Source organism: Bombus flavifrons, chromosome 15 (genome assembly GCF_040668555.2).
Source record: "Bombus flavifrons isolate JBK064 chromosome 15, iyBomFlav1_principal, whole genome shotgun sequence".
In the NCBI taxonomy this organism is placed as follows: Eukaryota; Metazoa; Arthropoda; class Insecta; order Hymenoptera; family Apidae; genus Bombus; species Bombus flavifrons.
Genome location: NC_138456.1, coordinates 6,912,616 through 6,932,827, shown reverse-complemented (window position 1 = coordinate 6,932,827; position 20,212 = coordinate 6,912,616). Strand labels below are relative to the sequence as shown.

The 20,212-nt window shown below is 41.0% G+C and overlaps 2 protein-coding genes across 7 annotated transcripts in view; one reads left to right on the top strand and one right to left on the bottom strand.

Moving 5' to 3' along the window:
• Chi (LIM domain-binding protein 2 Chi) overlaps window positions 1-1,738 on the top strand; it is a 132,386-nt gene extending 130,648 nt beyond the window's left edge. For all 5 annotated transcript variants that reach the window (XM_069128932.1, XM_069128931.1, XM_069128930.1 and 2 more), the window contains 3 exons: window positions 726-850; window positions 1,084-1,326; window positions 1,419-1,738. In XM_069128932.1, the coding sequence (XP_068985033.1) occupies window positions 726-850; window positions 1,084-1,326; window positions 1,419-1,520 (470 nt within the window). In that variant the 3' untranslated portion in view covers window positions 1,521-1,738. The remainder of the gene's footprint in view (window positions 1-725; window positions 851-1,083; window positions 1,327-1,418) is intronic.
• A 7,642-nt stretch (window positions 1,739-9,380) lies between these two features.
• LOC138187480 (disintegrin and metalloproteinase domain-containing protein 10) overlaps window positions 9,381-20,212 on the bottom strand; it is a 159,708-nt gene continuing 148,876 nt past the window's right edge. For both annotated transcript variants that reach the window (XM_069128311.1, XM_069128312.1), the window contains exons 13-17: window positions 18,066-18,233; window positions 14,558-14,685; window positions 13,764-13,878; window positions 13,499-13,630; window positions 9,381-12,041 (exon numbers count right to left, since the gene is read on the bottom strand). In XM_069128311.1, coding sequence (XP_068984412.1) covers window positions 11,304-12,041; window positions 13,499-13,630; window positions 13,764-13,878; window positions 14,558-14,685; window positions 18,066-18,233 — 1,281 coding nt within the window. In that variant the 3' untranslated portion in view covers window positions 9,381-11,303. The remainder of the gene's footprint in view (window positions 12,042-13,498; window positions 13,631-13,763; window positions 13,879-14,557; window positions 14,686-18,065; window positions 18,234-20,212) is intronic.

The following is a 20,212-nucleotide window of genomic DNA, read 5'->3' as shown; positions in this document are numbered from 1 at the left end:
CACGGTGAACGCGTATACTTTATCGTCGTTGCGTACGATTATAAAGTTAAAGTAATAACGTTCGAAAGATTGTTCGCTAGGTCGTTAAGCATCTCGACCTTGACGTTAGAACTTATTAAAATGGAACGTTTTGAAAAGAAGTCATTTGGAATACGAAAAATGGTGGCGCTTCCGTGAAAAGAAAAGATCGACGATCCGATTGCTTGCGATCGTTGCTTGTAGATAGCAGCGGTAGCTGATTTTTCCTCGATCGACGTTGCGTGAGGTACTTCTCCTTGTAGTTTTATCGTTTGTTTTTATCATGCATATGCGCTGCACCGCGTTTCCTGTTTCACCCGTAACTCACCACGTTCCCTCTCAATTATCCGGCGCCCCCGTGTTCAAGGTCGAGGAAATCATGGAACCGAGCGCGTTAAAATCGTAAGAGCACATCGGACTTACCTCGATGCGAATGCGTGTTTCTCTGTAAAGATATATTCTTCGTGAGTGCCGACACTTCTTAAGTAGCTTTTTTTGATTGACAAAAGCGTTTAGAGAACGCGATCTATCGATCTTTCTATCTGTCTGTCCACCGATGCATGCATGCTTCTGTGTGTCAGAGACCTTTGATTTGGAGAAAGGTCCAAAGCTGGGTAGCGGTCTGAAGTTTCTTAGCGCGCTGCTACATGGCTAGCGTCCTCTTCGATCGGTTGAGGCACGAGTTTATCGAGAATCTGTTCTTTCAGAGTCGCAGAGGCCGGCCAGTAAACGGAGAAAGCGAAAGGGTAGCACTCCGGGGCCAGGAAATAACGCGCCGCCTGCGCCCAGCAAAAAGAGATCGCCGGGACCTAATTTTTCTCTGGCGTCACAGGTGAGCGTACTACGAGAGTCGTTAGCTTTATCGTAAAACGGGCTGCAGCCGAAGCGTCCTTTATCGAAGGCTGTGTCTCCGCTTTTCAAACGATTCAGGACTATTTGTTCTAACAAAACGCTATAGAACAAAATCGCCGTTTACGATACGTAATCGGTAAGGCTGTCTGCCTCCTCTTCTAACGAGTGATTCTGTCGTTTAACGTTCTTCTCTGTACTCCCCCATCGATCCAGGACGTGATGGTTGTGGGTGAACCGTCACTGATGGGAGGGGACTTTGGCGAGGAGGACGAACGAGTAATCACGAGGTTGGAGAACACGCAGTACGACGCTACGAACAGTTTGGACCCTCATAGTCACGACACGCCGGGTGGGCCACCTCCGCATCCTCATCAATTCCATTCGGAACCGACCCCGGGTAATTCTTGGCCTCCGGATCGCGGTCCTGGACCGCCACAAGGAGGACCCGGTAGTCAGGTAAATGTCACCCTTTCCAAACACGTTTGCGAGGCGCTCGAACAAGAACGAAGATTCCAATGTCGAAGCGTGACGTGCAACGGGGGTTACAGGGAGTTCAAGGCGGACAAGGCGGAGGAGCAGCAGGTGTACAGGGAACGCAGGATGCCAATCAACAGCAACAAGACAAGAAAAGCCCCGCGGTGAGCCAGTGAGGCCAGGAGTCCCCGCGCCCCCCCACCAGGGGGCGACGGGGGCGCAGGCCCAAGAACATGGCTCCCTAGCGGGGCGAGAACCCTAACCTCCCCGGCGCCTACTTGGCCTCGTCTGGCTGTTCGGCCAGCAGGCTGTCGCACGTTGGCGTACATCCGCTGGCCTGTCATCAGGCTGGGCTGTCCGGGCATCATACGGAGCAGCAGGTGCAACTAAGCCACGCCGCGGTGGCCGCCGCCGCAGCCTCCATGGGGATGGAATCCCCAGAGCTGGTCGCGGTGGCTCATTACCAGGCGCAACAGCTTCAGCGACAATTGTTGGCCGAGCAGTCGGGTTCGGGCACGATGCTGCCGCCGGCTGCTCAGCCTACTGGTGGAGGTTTGACGCAGTCGTTACAGCAGCCGCAGCAAGCTCAACTACAGGGCCAAGACTCGCTGCAACAGCTGATGCAACAGATCTTCTGTTTGCAACAAATCGAATACTTTTTCAATCAGCGTGTTCCCAAGTGATCGCGATCATCGCCGTTGTTGTCATCAGCGTCGCCATCGTTGTCGTCGGCAGAGGATAAGATGATAAGTCGTGGCTTTGGAAGCGATCTGCAGCGATCGTGAGACACGAAGAACTCCGTTACCGATAGAGAGAAGTGGTGCGCTCGCGTTTGCTTCGAACCGTTACAAGCTTCTCAACGGCGATCTTTCCTTGTGCTGTGACCGTGATCGCCGAGAATCGCGCTGTTATATTCGAGGCTGAGAATGGACGCACAATTCCGTTCGAGGTTTCCACGTCTACAGATACATAGATACACATACGCAAGCGTGCGTGCGCGCGCTCATACACACACACACACATGTACATGGAGAAGTATACATATACGTAAATATGTTTCCATTGGTTGAGCCTCGAATGGAGAAGGGGAGATGTACGGTGTCTCCGAATTCGTGAAGCTGCCGAGGAAACAAACGATCTTCGGTAATCGAGCGTGTTCCACCTCGCGTTTTGCTGTCTGAACGGTCCGAGACACCGTTGCGAGGAACGTTAATCTCTCGAGATTAAATACGGGCCGTGTAGCGTGTGATAAGACATTATGTCAAAAAGAAACAAAATATATTAATGAAAAAAATAAAAATAGGAGGATGATTGACTTTCAGTGAAATCGCTATAAAGGAAGTGGCAGAAGAAGAAGATACGATATGGGGAATAAAAGGAAACGATTAAGTTGAACGAGAACGGTACGCCGCGCACGGCAGAGACGATCGTTCGCTGTGGTGCGAGCTGTGAATGAATCTCTATCCGTCAACAGTATTGATATAATTAATAAAATAAATGAATATAAAATATTGTAAGAGATATATCGTAAGTACGTATTGTGCAAGCGTATGCGAGATAGGAGAGAGCGTGGTGTGATATATCGAATTGGAGGATGAGAGGATGTGGGTGTGTAAGAAACCGGATTACCACTTAGATTCGAAAGATTCTTAAGCGCGGAGCCCGATCGAACGCCAACGCACAGGCCCTGATTGTCCCTGTGTTGCAATCTTTCGAACGTTTTATCCTTTTATTGTTGCTTGCTCTGACACCGAGGACGAGGAAGAAAGAAAGGAAACGGAAAGCGTTTTCGCGCTCGTCAAATGATAAACACGAATGGAAAATGGTCGGTGTGCGATTTCCACTGCGAACGTTCGAGCGATCGAGATCGACGTAGACGCTCGTCTCTTGAGGAAGTAACAGGGATTAGAGTAATTTTAGAACGTCTGAGGGCTGCACCGAAAATCGGTTCTCTTTGCTATTCGAACGTACTTTCTCGCTGTTTGACGTCATTTATGATAATTTATCGGTTTATCGTACGATACACACAGCACAGCGCGTACCCACGTCCAATCATTGTGTGACCTTTACAGGATATAATATTTTTTATGAGTCGTCAGTAACATTTCCACGGTGTGCATGTGCTTATTTTGTTGCGCTAGCCGCGTGACAATCGTTATTTAATCACGATACAATGATTTTTCTTCCGTTTTCTCTTTCACGACAACGAGATACGCGTATATACACCTTTGAAAATGGGCGGCAAAGTAAAAGAGACAGAAATAAAAGAAAAAAGTAAAAAAACGAAAAAATAGAAGGAGCGAAACCTCTACATACACGGTACGATTGCGTACACTATGAATCATTCTAGCATAAAGTTCCTTGCGCGTTACGTTTGTACATGATATATGTTCCTCATTATATGCTTATACGTTTGTTCCTATTTTTGTATTACTCTTCGTGATTCGTTGTGTTCTCTTCCTTCGCTGTTAAGCTCGAGCCAATCATAACAGGGCATTATATCGACGATTTCACAAGCGTTTCTACTCGAATCCTCGTCACCATATATTCAACTTTTTCGAATAGTAATCGTGGTCGAACGCGTTTCCGAATTAAAACGTCCACGCTCTGTTCTTTTTTTCTCCTCCTTTTCTTCTTCTATTTCTTCTACTCACTACTTCGCTAACTTCTCTTCGCCCCCCTCCCACCCTGCTTTTAGTAAGCAGACCACGGACATTCTCACACAGTTTTCTTATTCTATCCCAAACTATTCGTCGTTGCGTTCAACCATGGAAATTTACAGATGAGAATTAGTGTACCTAAAGAAAGATTCGAAGTTGTTCGCGTGGTGTATTATAGTCGTTGCTTAGCGTACGATACGTTTACTTGTAAGAAAGAAACGTTGATGTAGTTTTTCGAGATTCATAGCTATTTATTAAGTTTCTTTCTTTCTACTCAACCGGTGTCACCACGAAGACATGACGTTGGTACGAGCTTTGCTTGCGATTGCGATTCGATTTTATATCTCGATCTGATAACACATCAAACACTTTGCGTCTATTATCGTTCGCAACAATCGTTTTCTTTTTATTCTTTCTTTTTTTGTTTTCTTTTTTTGTTCTTTGTTCGTTCATCATGAGAAACGTGGCACGTTTCCCCTTGAAATCATTCGCTTCGATCTTCTCCATAGATCTCTCCTGGTTCATCAATTCTGGATTTGAAATTCCATCGAAATTGAACGAGGCGTGATCGATGGACAGACGATGCGAATCTATTATCCTACTTATGAATTCGGTGTCTAAACAACGAATTCATAAATACGGCGATGAAAATTGTGAACGGAGAATCAAATTTTTCGAACTACATTCGATTTGCAAAGCAAATTTAAATGAATTCGAGCCATTGTTGATGCGTTTATCGGTATTTCACTGTACGTGCTAAACTGTACGGCTTTGTTAGCCAGCGAGATGGTTGAAGAATGTAACGCGGCCGTGTCACGATGAGTTTCACGATGATTAATTCACGTGAAACTTAATCGTGATACGTTGGGCTTCGTCTATAATCCATATCGACGGTTTACTTGTCAGCGGATGCTTCGAAAAAAAAAAGCGAAAGATCGACGAAGGCAATAGGGATTGGGGAGAGGGCACGAACGTCGGCGTTTCATCACGTCCATGAACTCTGCGCTTTCAGGTGGTTCCACTTGAGATACACGCGTCGCCGGTTGCCGCAACGGCGATCCGATGGCGGACGTTAGCGAAACTTTTCCGAAATATGTACAAAGTCATCGTAAACACGCGTCATGCACGATATACATGATCACACTATACACCGGAGAACGACACAGAACACGTTGCGCCCATACGGTCGTTCTCCTATTCTGTTCCGTTTGTTTGGAATGGAGGAGAAAACGGCGCGGCGGCCATATCTCGCGAAACTTTCACCTCTGCCAGAACACGAGCCGTTCGCGTCGCGGTTGTCCCGCGAATATAGATATTTTGCTCTTTTGGTCACTCGGCTGTGCGATACGCTGGAGAACGTTCGAATGAAGCAAGGTTTTGAGGTAGAGAAGAAAATAGCCGGTTGAGAAGAGAAGCGAGAGTGGACCGAGCGAGAAACGAAACAGCTAGGCACGCGCATACCATACACACGTACACACACGTTCAGAGATCACACACTTACGACTACGAATCATTGAATTAGATAGGTAAGTTACGCGTGAAGCCAGTACTGTCCCACGGCGTGAAAGTGTGCGAAGAAACAGAAAAAGACGGAAAGATAGGAAACGATCGGAGGAGAACGAAAACGGTGTGCGTTTCTTAATCAGAGAGTTCAGTATGCCTGATCTAATGCCTTCTCTAATACAGGCAAGTGAAATTATTAGGAGGGAAAACTGGTGTGTGCGAATTAAAGAGCGAGTGTGAGTGTGCTTGGAAGACCGATAGGAAGAATGAAACCTGCGCGCGTTAAGTGTGAAAGAATAGATTTGAGAGAGAGAGAGAGAGAGAGAGAGAGAGAGAGAGAGAGAGAGAGAGAGAGAGAGAGAGAGAGAAAGAGAGAGAGAAAGGGAGAGAGAGCAGGATTAAATGCAACCGATTATTTCGACACGAGCATGCGGTGGGTTTTAGGATAAATGATCTATTGAAAAATGTTGTATATTATTACGAATTATAATGACACTATTATAATTAATTAATTAATTAATTAATTAATTATTATACCCTAATAACGTGAATTGAATTTAAAATAAAAATAAAAAAAAGCGGCAGAAACGGAAAACGAAATGATCGAAAACACAGACAAGAACCGAGGGATATAACGTAATAGGAAGATGAAAAATAATAAAGAAACAAATTTTAATTGTTTGCAAAGCACACACTGAGCCGGAGAGTAATAGCCCGAGGTTGTGAACGCAGTCCGATCAGATATTTAGCCTCGTCGTCGCACTCTGTCGGATTGTATGAATAAAGAAAACAGAAAAAAATAAAAGAAAGGGAGAGAGGAAAAGAAAAATCAAAAGGTCCAAGCGAGGAAGCGTTCTCGCACTGGCGAGGACCGCGAAGGACCGAATGCTTTGCCAACGAGAAGAGCATCGACCAACTTTCCAACGAAAACCATTTTCTTCTGTCGAGTTTCTCTCGCTTTCATACCGCGACCATTACACGCGAACCCTGTACATTCTTTAACTTTGTAAATTTTTCTGCTAGTAAACGAATTCGGATTTTACGTACGTGTGTACTGTTTCATTGAATCGTCCGTTGCCGTACTTTAGCTTCTCGCCAATTTGTTGCTCGCGTTTTGCGAATCTTGGCGATGCTTCGTTTAGAATGTACAAACGTAAAGCCAGGACATGGCGAGGATCGAGACGATTGCGCTTTTAGTCCGTTGTACCTTCCTTTCCTTTTGTAAAATAATATTCGTCGCGAGTCAGGGATCCAACCAAGATCTTCGCCATCTCTTGGCAACCTAGTTCGTTTGACCGAGTATCGAAATCATGCAAATTAGTTTCAAACGTTGCGTAAAAATATGGGACAGGACACGATGAGACGATTACCGTCGATTATTAGCTTTTAACGATCCGACGAAAGTAAAATTCTTTGAAAGCGGATCTCGAACTAATTCATAAAAAATAGGATGTTTCTCGTTGATTGATTCTTCTGCCTTTCTCAATGCAAAATTTTTCAGAGCTAATTTTCTTTGTTTCGTTTCTATTACCAAAAAAAAAAAAAAAAAAAAAAAATGTTTCTACTATGTATTCTTTCGTAGTTTTAATTACGTTGTTTGGTTATAATTCATCTTACGAAGACACTTATCGACAGAGCTCCTACGAATGAAACATCCAAATAGATGTTTCAATCTATTCTCTCGTTTCTCGAGTTGAAATCACATCCTGTCATTGAAACGCAATACTTGGTGATGTCTTCAGATTCGCGGAAGATTCCTTAGCCTGTAAAGAGTTCGTGTGAACCAGGACTCACGACGTCGACTATTATCATTCGTGTTGTTAATTACCCGAAAGAGAAGACGATTTCTCGACAGAAAAAAGGATCGTTCCTTTCCGTCCACGGCAACTGCAACACCTACACGGAAGATAATAAAAGCAAGACATCGGTCCTGAGTCAGAAAGGTCCCAAGTAGATTTTGGCTCAGGGATAGGAACAAAAATTACTCGAAAGCGTTATTTGCGGCCTTTGGACTGAGCAGCCGAACTGCAGACGGTAAAATCTTTCTTCCTTTCGCGAATCTTCTGAAATTCGAGCTGGGAAACAGAGAGGTAATCGACGAGATTGAACACGCTCTTGGCTGATTAGTGTCTGCTTCTCTAAATCCTATTTCCACTTTGCAGATCTGCTCAATTATGGAGAAATTCGCAATTTTTCGTAAAAATTTTTACAGACTCACGAAAAAATATACTAAAAATAAATTTTTTTTAGAAAAAATAGACGAAAAAATAGACGAAAAACGAAAAAATCAATTTCGTTGTATTTAAATATTTTAAAAATTCTTCTCTACGTCTTAAATTTTCAGTTTGCTTGTACAGCTTTTATACTTTAGTCATCGATTGTATCAACACTAAACGATCAATGTTTTATAAATTCACATAAACTTTTGTAGTTCGTTACATTTACTGTGTTTTATCAGAAAGAGTGTTTTCATATCATGAATTGTTTTTAATAGAGTGTTATTATACTGTGCAATTTTTGTTGCATTGAATCAAGAGATAAGATATAGACAATTATTTAAATGTTACAAATAAACTCGCTTCGTACTCTTTTACAATTATTCTCTACTTCCGTAGTTTGGCAGATGCGTAACAAGTACATAATTATTTAAAAACAATCAGTTCGACATATAAAGACGAAAACAGACGAAGAGAAAGATACTACTCGTTCTCGTATACAAATCGAGTCTTATCTTTGTTCTAAGTTCAAAGGACCTGCCTCTTGTTTCCCTTCCAATACTCTCGGAAGACAAGTCGAACTTCTCCGTTCCTATTGCTTTTTATATTCACGAACCTCGACGCGTTCTTCTTCTCATTAGTCCCTCGAATGTTTGAACCGACACTACACTCGATTTTCATATTTGAAAAATATGATAATTCGAATGGTACTGGAACTCCTTGTGTCTTGCTCCGTATCTTGTTTTACAAAGCAACGTTTGGAGTTAGGGATGAAAGTAGGATAATTCGTTGCTTTAAGTCTGTTTTATTTTTGCAAATTTTTATTTCTCCGGAGAATCGATATATCGATAGGTATTTATTGATCGAGGCTCGAGGGGTGAACGATGCGAGGAATGGTGACAGAATGTTAAAAGAAGAGACGAAAAAGAAGGTGCACCGAACGTGTATATAAAGTAGAACGTCCACAAAGCGAGTGGACGAACGCCTGGGCAAGCCGTTTGTTCATCTGTAAATATCCTGTCTTCTGAATTTGGCGCTAATCCGTGCCTGTGTGGTCGGTGTAAACAATATTCGAGATTTTCACTTGATCAGCGCATCGGTCAATCGCTAATTACTGGACCAGTCTTGCGCGACGGATGTGCACCGATTATACTGTATAAAGGAAAGAAAAAAAAAAGTGAAACAAAGTAGCGAATTAGGGATGATTTAAAAAAAAAAGATGTGACCGTAAAAAATAATTAAACTTTAACCCTCAGTGGACATGGGCCAGCTCGGTATATTATATTAATATACATTCAAAGTTGGCCCATCGCCATGACCAATGGGATAATAAGGGAGAAAACAAGAATGAAAGAAAGAAACAAAAAGAAAAAAAATCGTCATCTAATTACATTTTTACGCACTCCAAATTTTTATCCTCGTCATTTGTATTATAGCGACATGTGTTTAAAGAAGAATCTACATTATATGTATGTAATCAAAATTGTAACTGATAAAACGTTAATAAAAAAATGATATTCGAATGGTTGTTTGGAATCTCTTCTTCAACCTGTTTGAAAATGGAAAATATTGGGAGATAGATAAAGGTAATGTAAGAGTTGTAAATTATTGAAAGAAAATTGGAGAAATTCATATTTGTCGTTTCTAAATTGCTAAACCACTTTAATACGTGGCACGCTTCGTTTCAATTTTCAGTTTATGTTATACCCGCCGAGGTTACGTCGACTTCTTCGATATGGAAACGAAACTACGCTCGGTAAATTTCAGTCGATAACTTTGCTATTATTCCATTTTGTTTTCACAGATATAGTTTTACATATAAAATTATCATATTTCAAGCTTTACATAGACGATTTTTACAATAATATCGACTACAATTTTGATTTTGATATTTTATAAACATTGTACTTTGACATATAATCGCGTTTAGAATATTAATAAATTACCTAAATTATTCTCAGGCTTTTCTTCTAATTCACTGTCACTTTTTCATATTTCATTTTGAGTATTTAATCGCTATGCAAGGAATTTCTTGCAAAAATGTTGATACTCTAAAAAGTTACCAGCAGATGGGAAGTTTAATAGAACAGTCACATGTCGATAACGTTTGAATTCATGTTTACAGTTTGTTGGTAAAGTCGAACGTATTTTTATTTAAACTAATTCATACGAAAGTTTTTCCAAATGTTCACTCTCTTTTTTTATTACATATTTAGGTATCTTACATTTCTTTCAAGCGGAGGTACAATAAGAATTATAATCAACTTTTGTATTATTATTTTAATTAACGTCAGCTATAATAAGGAAACGTTCGTTTAAACATACAGAGACGTTATAATAATATGCTCAAAATAATTGGCTATGGCGATACGAAATCCTTGGAAAAATTTGTCAAATATTTAACATTCAAGTTCTTATCGAACAAATTATAACCTCTTAGTAAGCGATATTATCGTATAATAAATAGATACATACTTAGATTTAGTGTACGTTCGATGCATTATTCAACAGAAATAGATTCAAGTAGTATAAGTCGAGCATGTTTGACACACGTGTCACTCAGAAGCCATAGTAACCACCTTCATAAGTTTAAAAGTCGAGGAAAGTAACGAGTAAACAAAAATACATGTATCTAAATATTCAAAATATAATATTCATTGTAATATTTAGTGGATAAAACGAATCTTTAATTTCGTTTCACTTCTTTAATCATATTCATAAAGAAATGAATTTGCGTAATGAGACTCCAAACGCAGTACTTTCAAAATTTGCATTGAAATTTGTAATTATGTATGCAATTTCATTGCAATAATGGAATTTATAGAAGTGCATTGCTTGTCGTTTGAAAATTGAACGTTAATCGCGTAAATGAATAAACAAACTAAAAAATTTATAAATTTTTAGATCTGATCAACTTGGCTTTTGAATGATAAATTGAGTTTCGGGAAAGAAACGAGAGATGCCGTAAGCTAACGAAATATCCATAATCGACGAATGATGGGAACACAGATGAGTTAATTACGGGTTAATAATGAACGGTGACGCACGATTTATTATACAGTAACAATCGTTCTGTTTTTATATACACGAGTCTACGAAGTTCAGCGCTGGACGATCTTCCATCTACGTTTGGTCCGCTTCTAGGTGAAGAGCTCTCTGACTAAAATGAATTACAACAATCCATTCGATTCCGCAAACCTTGCTGGCCTTACTCTAAAAAGTAGTCTACGACGATAACGGTATAAGATTCTGTACAATATTTACACTTAAAAAGATACGTTGTTTCTCAAATCTATTTCTCATCAACATCTTTGATTTCTTGTAGAATTATTGTAGAAGTATCTTCTTACAGTTCTCAACCCTTCAGTTCGTAATTTCGGGAAGTACACAGTAGCTGCTTCAGTGCGTCAGAGAAACCAAAGTGGAAACTTAAAACACGAAGATTGTTGAAGTAGCAGAATCAACTGTAAAATCGAAATAAATGTTTGCCACAGACGAAAATACTTGCGGATGAGCGTTCCAGAAGAAAATAAACACTCAGATTCTCAGGTAAGAGTTCACGATACTTCCTCCTTCGAAACTAACTGTCAGAGAGCAACACAGTCAAATCCGACGTCTGACTTCTCGTCTCTGAAGTCTCGCCAGGAGTGTCCGGAGTGTCAGGAGCCACTAGAGGCTCCGTTTGACACCTGTCTCCTCTTCTACAAGAACTCACGATCACCTTGGAACCGGTGCACAGTTTCTCAACTTGAACCGTCTTTCTCCAAGGTTGTGCACGCGTCGATTCACCACTATTCGATTTTCTTCGTGTTGGAGAGGAACTTGCACGATTACGGCGACTTCCGACGAACAACAGACAGACTCGTCTCCAGACGTCGGTCTCCTTCTCTGGCGAAACTATCACCATGAGTCTTTCATTCTCATCTTTTTGTTTGCTTCCGTTTTTCTTGCTTTCTTCCTTCGTTTTATCCACGTTGCTTCTACACAACTGTTCCACTTCGTTCGAAGATTTCTCCTCGGAGTTACGAACGGCCGAATCTCTGGCCAACAGTCGAGAAATCCGCGCGAGGAACGTGCCCGCCTCTGAGGACGCGTCCTTCTTCCTTCTCGGGGATGCGATGCTCTTCATCGTTTCGACGATCCTCCTTTTCAGCCACGAAATGTCCATAGATTGTACCTTCCGCACGGACGATCGCTCCCTTGTCGGCTCGTCGCTCGCGTTCGTCCCTTCGGAAACCGCGTGTAGCTGATCCCTTGTGCTTGCCAGAATTTTCACGCGGCTGTTGCGTCGTTTGCTCAGGGAATACGTTACGAGCGCCTGCGACATGAAACACACAATGCGGTTTTATATTTAAAGAAATGCTGATCGTTACGATTTAATTGGATTAAAGAACGCGATGCGGAATAATTTGGTTGCTAGGACGGATTTAAATGATAATGAAACTTGACGAACAAATTCGCGTCACTAAAAAAAGAGAAAGGGGAAAGAGTATGTTCGTTAGGACGACGTTGGGGCGGAAAAAGTTTGCGGTTGCATTATCCGCCGGCAAGATCCCACGGGATATGGTTTATAATATAATTCGTGGCGGCGTCGCGTTACCGTCGCTACTTTAAACCTATCTCCGGATGAATTTCCGGCTGCTTTCGCGGCCGTCGCAGCTCGGAAGTTGGCCAACTTGCGTGCGATTGAATTTACAATATATCTCGGTCGACACCTTCCTCCGCTTAATCGCCATTTTATAACGCGATCGCGAGAATATTCCATCTCTTGCATTTATTTTCTTCTATACTTTTTTCCTAATTTCCTAATGTCGATACAGTTCGGATAAATAATCGAAGGAATCGTGCTTCTTTTTTCCTGCAATCTCCGATTGAAATATTTCGGAAAGATGTATGGGAAGGGTAAACTGCAAAGGGAAAGGGTAGACTGTTAATTAAATATCGAAGCTGGTAATTTATTTCAGTAAATTTTGATGTTTACCGTACATTTTTCGTTTTTAATCATAAACACTCACGCGCTCGGGTCGAAATTAAACGGAATAAAACAAACTGACCCATTGTTCGATCGTATTAAACGTTACAAAAATGTTCTTGCGCTTTTACGGGCAAACAGAACGAAAACATCGGTGTAATTGAATCGTTTTTCGCCGCGTGATGTTCGCAACATGTGTATGTATTTTCCAGGAGAACGAGATCGCGCAACTGTTCCTGGTGTTTTTTATGCGTATGTACAAATTTTAATTGACAAGACAGGTAATTGGCTTCGCGTAGGTATTCGATACGTCGACGATATTTTTTGCCCCGGATACGCAACTGCATTATCCACACGCTTTCGAGATCAATTTGTTTCGACCGTGAACACGAGAGTATATTTTATCGCAAACTGCAATATTCTGGAATTTGAAAAAATAATGAGAATAGCAAAGGCGTTAAAGTTAATAGGACTCGAAAGTTTGCGAATTGTTTGGACGTTTGGATAATCCTTTTTCAAATTTCTGACGTGTTTATCATGCGATCTGTTCCGAATAGCTTTCGATAATAAAAAGAAGAAAAGAAGAAACTAATCGTAGCGTAATAATACAGCATTTTTTATATAAATTACCTTGCCTTTGTCAATTTCAAAAGTGTTACAATCAATATGAAATCTTCGGATTGGAAGATTCACCGATTAGAAAATTATCACGTTGTCTTAGAAATGGTAAAAATAAGCACGATGCTTCGTCTGCTCGAATCAAAAAATAAAACTAGACGAAAAATAGACGAATCGAAACTTACCACGATTAACAGCGAGACAACGACGGTTACTGCAACGATGTACCAGCGATTGATCATCCAGCGTTGAAAACTCGCCAGAGTAGCGTCCGACAAAAGTCTTCGTAGAGTTGCCAGTGGTCCGCTTGGATCCACCTACAATAGAATTTCTATGATTAAAAAAGTAATCAGAGAGATGTAGAGAGAATATTCTTGTTCGATTGACACGCGAGATTTTTTGATTTCAAAAACGTCGAAGGGTCGTAGAAAAGTCTGAGCGGTGTATTACCTCTCGACATCTTTGGAAGACGTCGCAATAGCCATTGTAATCGTTGCATGGTGTGCCTGGCTTCGACAGCATATCAGGAATATCGTAAGGCGCTGAATTCCATGCGAACGATGATCTGTAAAGAGATGCACCTGCAATGACGTCTGGTTTGCTTGGTCGTTTTGATGTTTTAGTTAACGACTCGTTTCTCTTTTTTCGACTAAGCTTTCGCCGTGTAAAAAGATAACGAAGAAAAGGATATGTAGGAAGGATTTTCGGTCACAGGCAGATTTTTACTCGTTGAAAGGAGTGTGAATCTTTCTTTAAAAGTATTTGCATACCGTTGAATTTCTTATTGTATTTACATGTCAATTTCTTGAGTCCAAGTTTATTAAATTTCGAATCACTGAATAATATTTCTACATGCCCGTAAAAATGTCCTACCACGAAAATAAGATAGAACCTAGAGACGGAACAGAATAAAGTAGAATCTAGCAAAAAATCCTCCATTAGAAACTAAAGATATGTGCAAATACTTTTTGTAGTGACTGTATGTATTGTATATACATAGTTAAATTCTTGCGAATGTTCATCGCCACAGGTTTCGTATTGGAAAAGCTCAACTCCGAAGTACCAAAATGAAACTGAACATCGAATATGGTTATCACAAGGTCAAATCTCTTTAGTTGCAATTCTCTAGTCACAGAGGAGGTAATTATTTCGAGGGTGAAAGTAGAGTTTCCCCTAAAGCGAAGTGAAACGAGTGACACGAACATTCGCATAAAACCGCGTATTGTACAACGATCGTCTCTCACAGGCACGGTTGATCCTCTCCTGGCAATTTACAACAGAGTTCGCAGCTTTTGGTTGGGGGATCCACGGGCCCTGCGATGCACTGACAGGATTCCAAGCCGTAAGCCAGGCAAATGCTGCCGGTGCATTCCTGTAAGCAATGCAAGAGCCCGATAAAGTGTCAGCCTACGTGCATAAACCTCTAAATACGAGGTAATTTCCAGCAGGGTCACCGAAGATAGATAAGCTCGCGACTCGAACGTTGTTCTCTTCCGAATCGCATCTACACGATGCGCGGCATCTTATCCTTTCTTCGTTGTTTGGCTCGTTGAAGACGGTTTATACCGCAAAACGGACTATCGTGTAAGTAATTTTTCAAGTTATGATCGCTAAGTTCGAATAGATTGCGTGTGATCGATACAGTGGTTCGCCATGTTGCGCGTTTGCCTTAGCTTTATCGTGTTGTATTTATTTATTTATTTAGTGTAATAAACGAGCTATGTCCTTTGAGAGCAATATAACAAATACAACGATAATAGAGTGTACAAAACGAAAGAAAATCCTTCGCTCGATGAAAAATAGATAGGTCGCGTGGGAGCATACATTACAAATAGGTTACGCAAGTTGATGTTGACGTGTCTGTGGGTCCGCATAAAAGACTAATTAATTCATCGATTAACATGCATCGAGACGGGATGAGACTAGTTCGAAACTAGAAATAGTATGGTGAAGGAAACAATACATAGACTGTTTAATTTAACTTTATCTTTCGTTAATGTGTTGACTATATCGTAATAATCGCGTGGTAATTATTTCACGATACGCAGACTACGGGCATTTATGAATTTATAGGAAATTAGAAATTTCAATATCACAGAGCGCACGTAATACGTAAAAACATATAAAACAATCGATGTATAGTATTTATTGTAATGTTTAGTGGATGAAATACATTTATACTTAGATTCTATTTGTTTAATTTGAAAACACGACACTTTCGTGTCGTTTTATTCAACCATGTCGAATTTTAGATATTTTTTGCATCTTTCCGTCAATTATTTCGGCAGGTAAAGTTGCGTCTTTTTTAGATGCTCGCGTGACGGTAAGAACGGTCGTTGTCGAGCAATGGCGAGAGGCAGCGCGGCACGGAAACAGCAAAGCAAATTGCAATCGACAGCCGGCCGACCCCGTCTCGGCCTCTCTCGCTCGTTATTGTACTTGCAGATTAGAAAGCCTGTATTTCGGGAGTATCGATTCGTAGCTGCCGATGCGTGCCGTCGAACTGTTGCACGTGTGCGGCTGAAACGCATTTTCCGCTTGGCTGACTATAATCGAATGTTTCTACTCGAACCTACAACTAGAGGAAATAACCTTGCGTCGTTATCACCGCTGTCCACTGTTTGCTTCCTCGTATGAAGAAGAAAATGGCTTTTGATCCATGGATAATTTCGATCATTTCATATCTTTTCGATATGTATTTCCATAAAATTAATTCTCTTAGAAAAATTCACTCGCGGGATAGTTTATATCCTCCACTCAGTTTAATTTTTATTCGATCGAGGAAATTTCACGATTTCTCGATAGCTTTGTTTCGACGAGTGGACACAAGAAAATTGATAATTTCGATATTCTCCGTGCAGAACTTAACATTCTTAGAAAAACTTGGAAGATAATCTACGTTCTCCACTGGATTTAATTTTGATTCTTAACTGACTCTCGAGATTTCTTCACACCTTTGTCTCGACGAATGAATGTAAAAAGATAAGACGGCTTGCTATCAATGAATAATTCCGATAACTTCGAACTATTTCGACATCTTCACTGTAGAAGTAATTTTGTTAAAAAAATTCACCTGCAAGTTGATCTATATTCTCTACGCAGTTTAACTTCCATATGTTCAAATGAATTTCGAGATTTCCTGATACTTTTGATTTATATTCATTCGTCGAACGATACCTTCGATGGATGAATAATTTCGATCCCTCCGATGTTCTTCTCTCCCGAAATTAATTTCATTAGGAAGAATGAAAAATTCACTCGAAATCTAATTCGTATTCTCCACGCGGTTTAACTCCGACCCGATCGACAAGGGCGGGGGATGAGTCTCAAGATTTCTTAACAGATGAATGTGCTACCGTGGGCTGAAGGGTATTTCATTGCGGGTGTGCGTGCGCACGGCAGCCGGAGCCTTAAATCTACCCTCGAGACTCGAAGCGCGCTCGTGGAGAAAGAGGAAGCTACGCGTAAGAAAATGCCACGCGTACATTTCGAAATCACTCCCTCGTGGATTCTTCCCTCTTCTTCCAGAAACAGAACCAATCGTAAGCTTCCTACATGCGAGCAGAGTTTTGCTGGTTTCGGTTTCCGAAGATCCACGGATTTTCTCGCGCTCCCAAAGTCGACGACTAATGGAAATTTCAATGCAAATCTTATCAAAGGAAAGTACCGGTGCAAAGATATTGTGTTTCAAAGAACGTCTACATATGCTCCTTTTCACGTTTCTGGCTTTTTTAACGTTATCTGTATATGGTTTCTTGTCACAGAGAAAATGATGTTATTAATTTCACAGTACTGGTAGCAGGTACCATTTAATGGTTTTGTAGATGATTTGTTTAAACCCATCAATATGAAAGATTTCATCGAGCTTTGTGAACATTGTAACGATAGTTCGAGGCAATGTATACAAATTTAGAGAAGTCATCTACATGAAGCTATCGCGTGTTATTTTTAATCAGTCTCGAAAAACGGTTCGATTTCTTTTTGGTAGTACCTGTTGTGTAACTCTAGCATCGTGTGTACCATGTAGTCTTCCTCTGGTTCCTATTACGAACGAGAAAATGGCAAGCTATCTCCAATGAATAAGTAACTAGACAAGCAGCTAGTTTCGCGCTAGGAAATCGTAAATTTCCGCGTAATTTCGGTCACCATCGCCCGCTGCAACGGACTCATTTTCGTCGCGAGGATAATTTAGACGAAACACGATCGTATTTCGCGATATAGCGGCACTTCGCTTTCGCCTCGGTTTCGCGCTGCTTGATCATCTGCGATCATAAAGCTGAGCGTCATGACGTGTTTCAACACCAATAGAGCGCGACAGGCAAAGTTATTGTGGATTTTCATGCTCTGTAAACTTCAATTTATATATCTCTGTGTTCGTAAATGTTAAGACACTTTTTGAAGGAATGAGATGAATGAATCTAAAAAGAGACTTGCTGAAATTGTTGTTGTTATTATTATTTCGGTTAGATCCGTGAGTAATAAAAGTTCCGTATATTCTATGTTATAATCAGAGTCTCATAAATAATGAAATTAAAATTGTTTCTGCAACTTCATATCTTCGTAGACAGGACTAGACAATTGGGAGCCACACAGAGATTTGCTTCACTCGCTAAATGACGTAACGAGTATTGTAATAGGAATATTTTCTATCTCTCTCATATATATAAAGATGTTCCGAAAAGTGACAGAAATTCACCAGAAGATAAAGGAGCGGCACGTAACAAGAGAGCAGACGGAAACGTCTAGACTCACCCCCATGTAGCAGACGAATTCCTCGTTGCATATGGTCTTGTTGGGCTTGTTGATGGATGGCGGGCACTGGGGACCACGGCCGTCGCAAAAGCTCGCGTCCCTGCAACCGTTGTCGTCCCTGCACTTATCGCCGTTGCGCAGAGTACAGCCGGATGTGCAACAAGGGCCCTGGAAACAACCACCGAGAGATGAACGACATTGTCCTGTAACGGAAGATGGAAGCAACCAGCGAAAAAGAAAGAGAGTAGGACGCCGTGTATACCGTGTCCAGTTGGAAACGTGGTACGCGCTCGATCGTTTTTTAGGTCGTCTGAAAATATGACGAAGCTGTTTGTACGATGGATGTGTCAAAGGAGAACGCTTTCATTGTGAACCTTTCAAGGTCTGTATCAGGTATTGTCCACGCTAAGTTTCGGTAGCTTGAAAGCTCCTCTGTTTCCTTTTGCCAGACTATACACGTTGTCGTCACGGTATATACGTTATATCTGAGCAGTATGCATTAGCATGTACGGCCATTTCTATGTGTATCCAGGAACACCAAGTGCATAGAAAGAAAGGTTTTTGGAAAACGCAAAATGGTATTTCGTGCGATATATTGCGGGAAGTGGAAGTTTCGCGTGATTGTTTATGGCGAATGACTGCATTTTAAGCGCTAGAAATGCGCGGGAAGAATATTTCCGAGGCTAAAATAAGGAAAGAAGCGTCCAAGGTTACATGGAATATTTGTCTAGTTTGTATGCTTTGGTTAAAGAAACGGTGAAATGGAAAAAGTGAGATACACTTCCCATAATGATGAATATTCAATCATTCCGTCGTTATTGTAATAATAAGAAAGGAATCCTATCGTATCGAAATTTCTACAACGTTACAACTTGAGAAACAGTGAAAAATCCGTACGATTAAGTGGAGCAGAACGACGAAACGGAAGCGATAACCAAACGCGCGTTATCAGCAGCAATTTCCTAACGAGTGATGGCAATTTTATAATTGCCGATCGTCGGCTGTGCCTTTGTCCGATCGAAAATTCATGATTCACCGTCCCGTCTGCTGCAACGTACGGCGTGACGTTGTTTTTTAAACGGATCCGCAGCGATATTCAGCGACTCGTGCACGGGTTATCGGGCCCTGCCGCTTTGTCGCTCGTTAATTTATTTCGCCGCGCGTGTCGATGATAATGCGCGGTTCGTTGGAACGCGTTCCACTCCGGGGGGTATTGTGCGAGACCAGGAACAATATCTCGATTTTTCGAGCGATTTTCTGGACAGAACAATGGGCAACATTGTAGTGCGCACCAGAGAATTCGGGGCAACGCAATATCAAGACTGTTTTTTTCTCTTTGCCTCTCTCCCACTCTCTCGCCTTATTTCCGCTATTTTTTCTTTTTTTTTTTTTTGTTTATTTTTCCCATTTCTCCGTAATTTGCGCTTCTTTGTTCTTGTTTTTTTTCCTTTTTGGAAGTGGGATTATTCATTTCCAGTAACCATTTCGACCGTGAATTTGTTTTATTTTTAATTCATTTTGTATAATTACACAGAACTCATTGTCATCTCTTCTTTTTTCGTTGTTTTCATACTGGAAATTTCTTTTCCAATTTTTTAAATTGCGCCATACATTGCTCTGTGTCTACAACACGTTTTCGACGAAGGTAATGAAAATTCACTGAAAAAAATGCAATTGGCGCTTGAAATCCATCCGTGTTGGAACTCGAACCATGGTTTCACAGTAATCAAGCACCCTATCGATTACGCTATCATGGCCGCTGGGATTGAATTGCCATTTTTCATATGAAAAGAGCCTTGATAACACAGTTGGTTACTATGTATGACGATGTCATTCTCGTGACACGTGAAAAAATCCCTGATACCTGAACGCGTATTTTCACCCGTAACGTATCGAATCACAAATTCTAACCATAATGCGATAATATTCATTATTATTAGCTTACTATAGCTTCATATTTGCAACAAGCTCATAAATCTACTCTGTTTCGTACGTTTGAATGCACGATTAAGCTTATAACTATTACATTACTCAGTGACGTGTGGTATGTACCAATTTTAACAAATAAACTGCAATTAACCGGTGAATAATTAGCAATCAATGCGTGCATCGAGAATATGCTCGAAGTTTGGCTACAAAACCGCTAA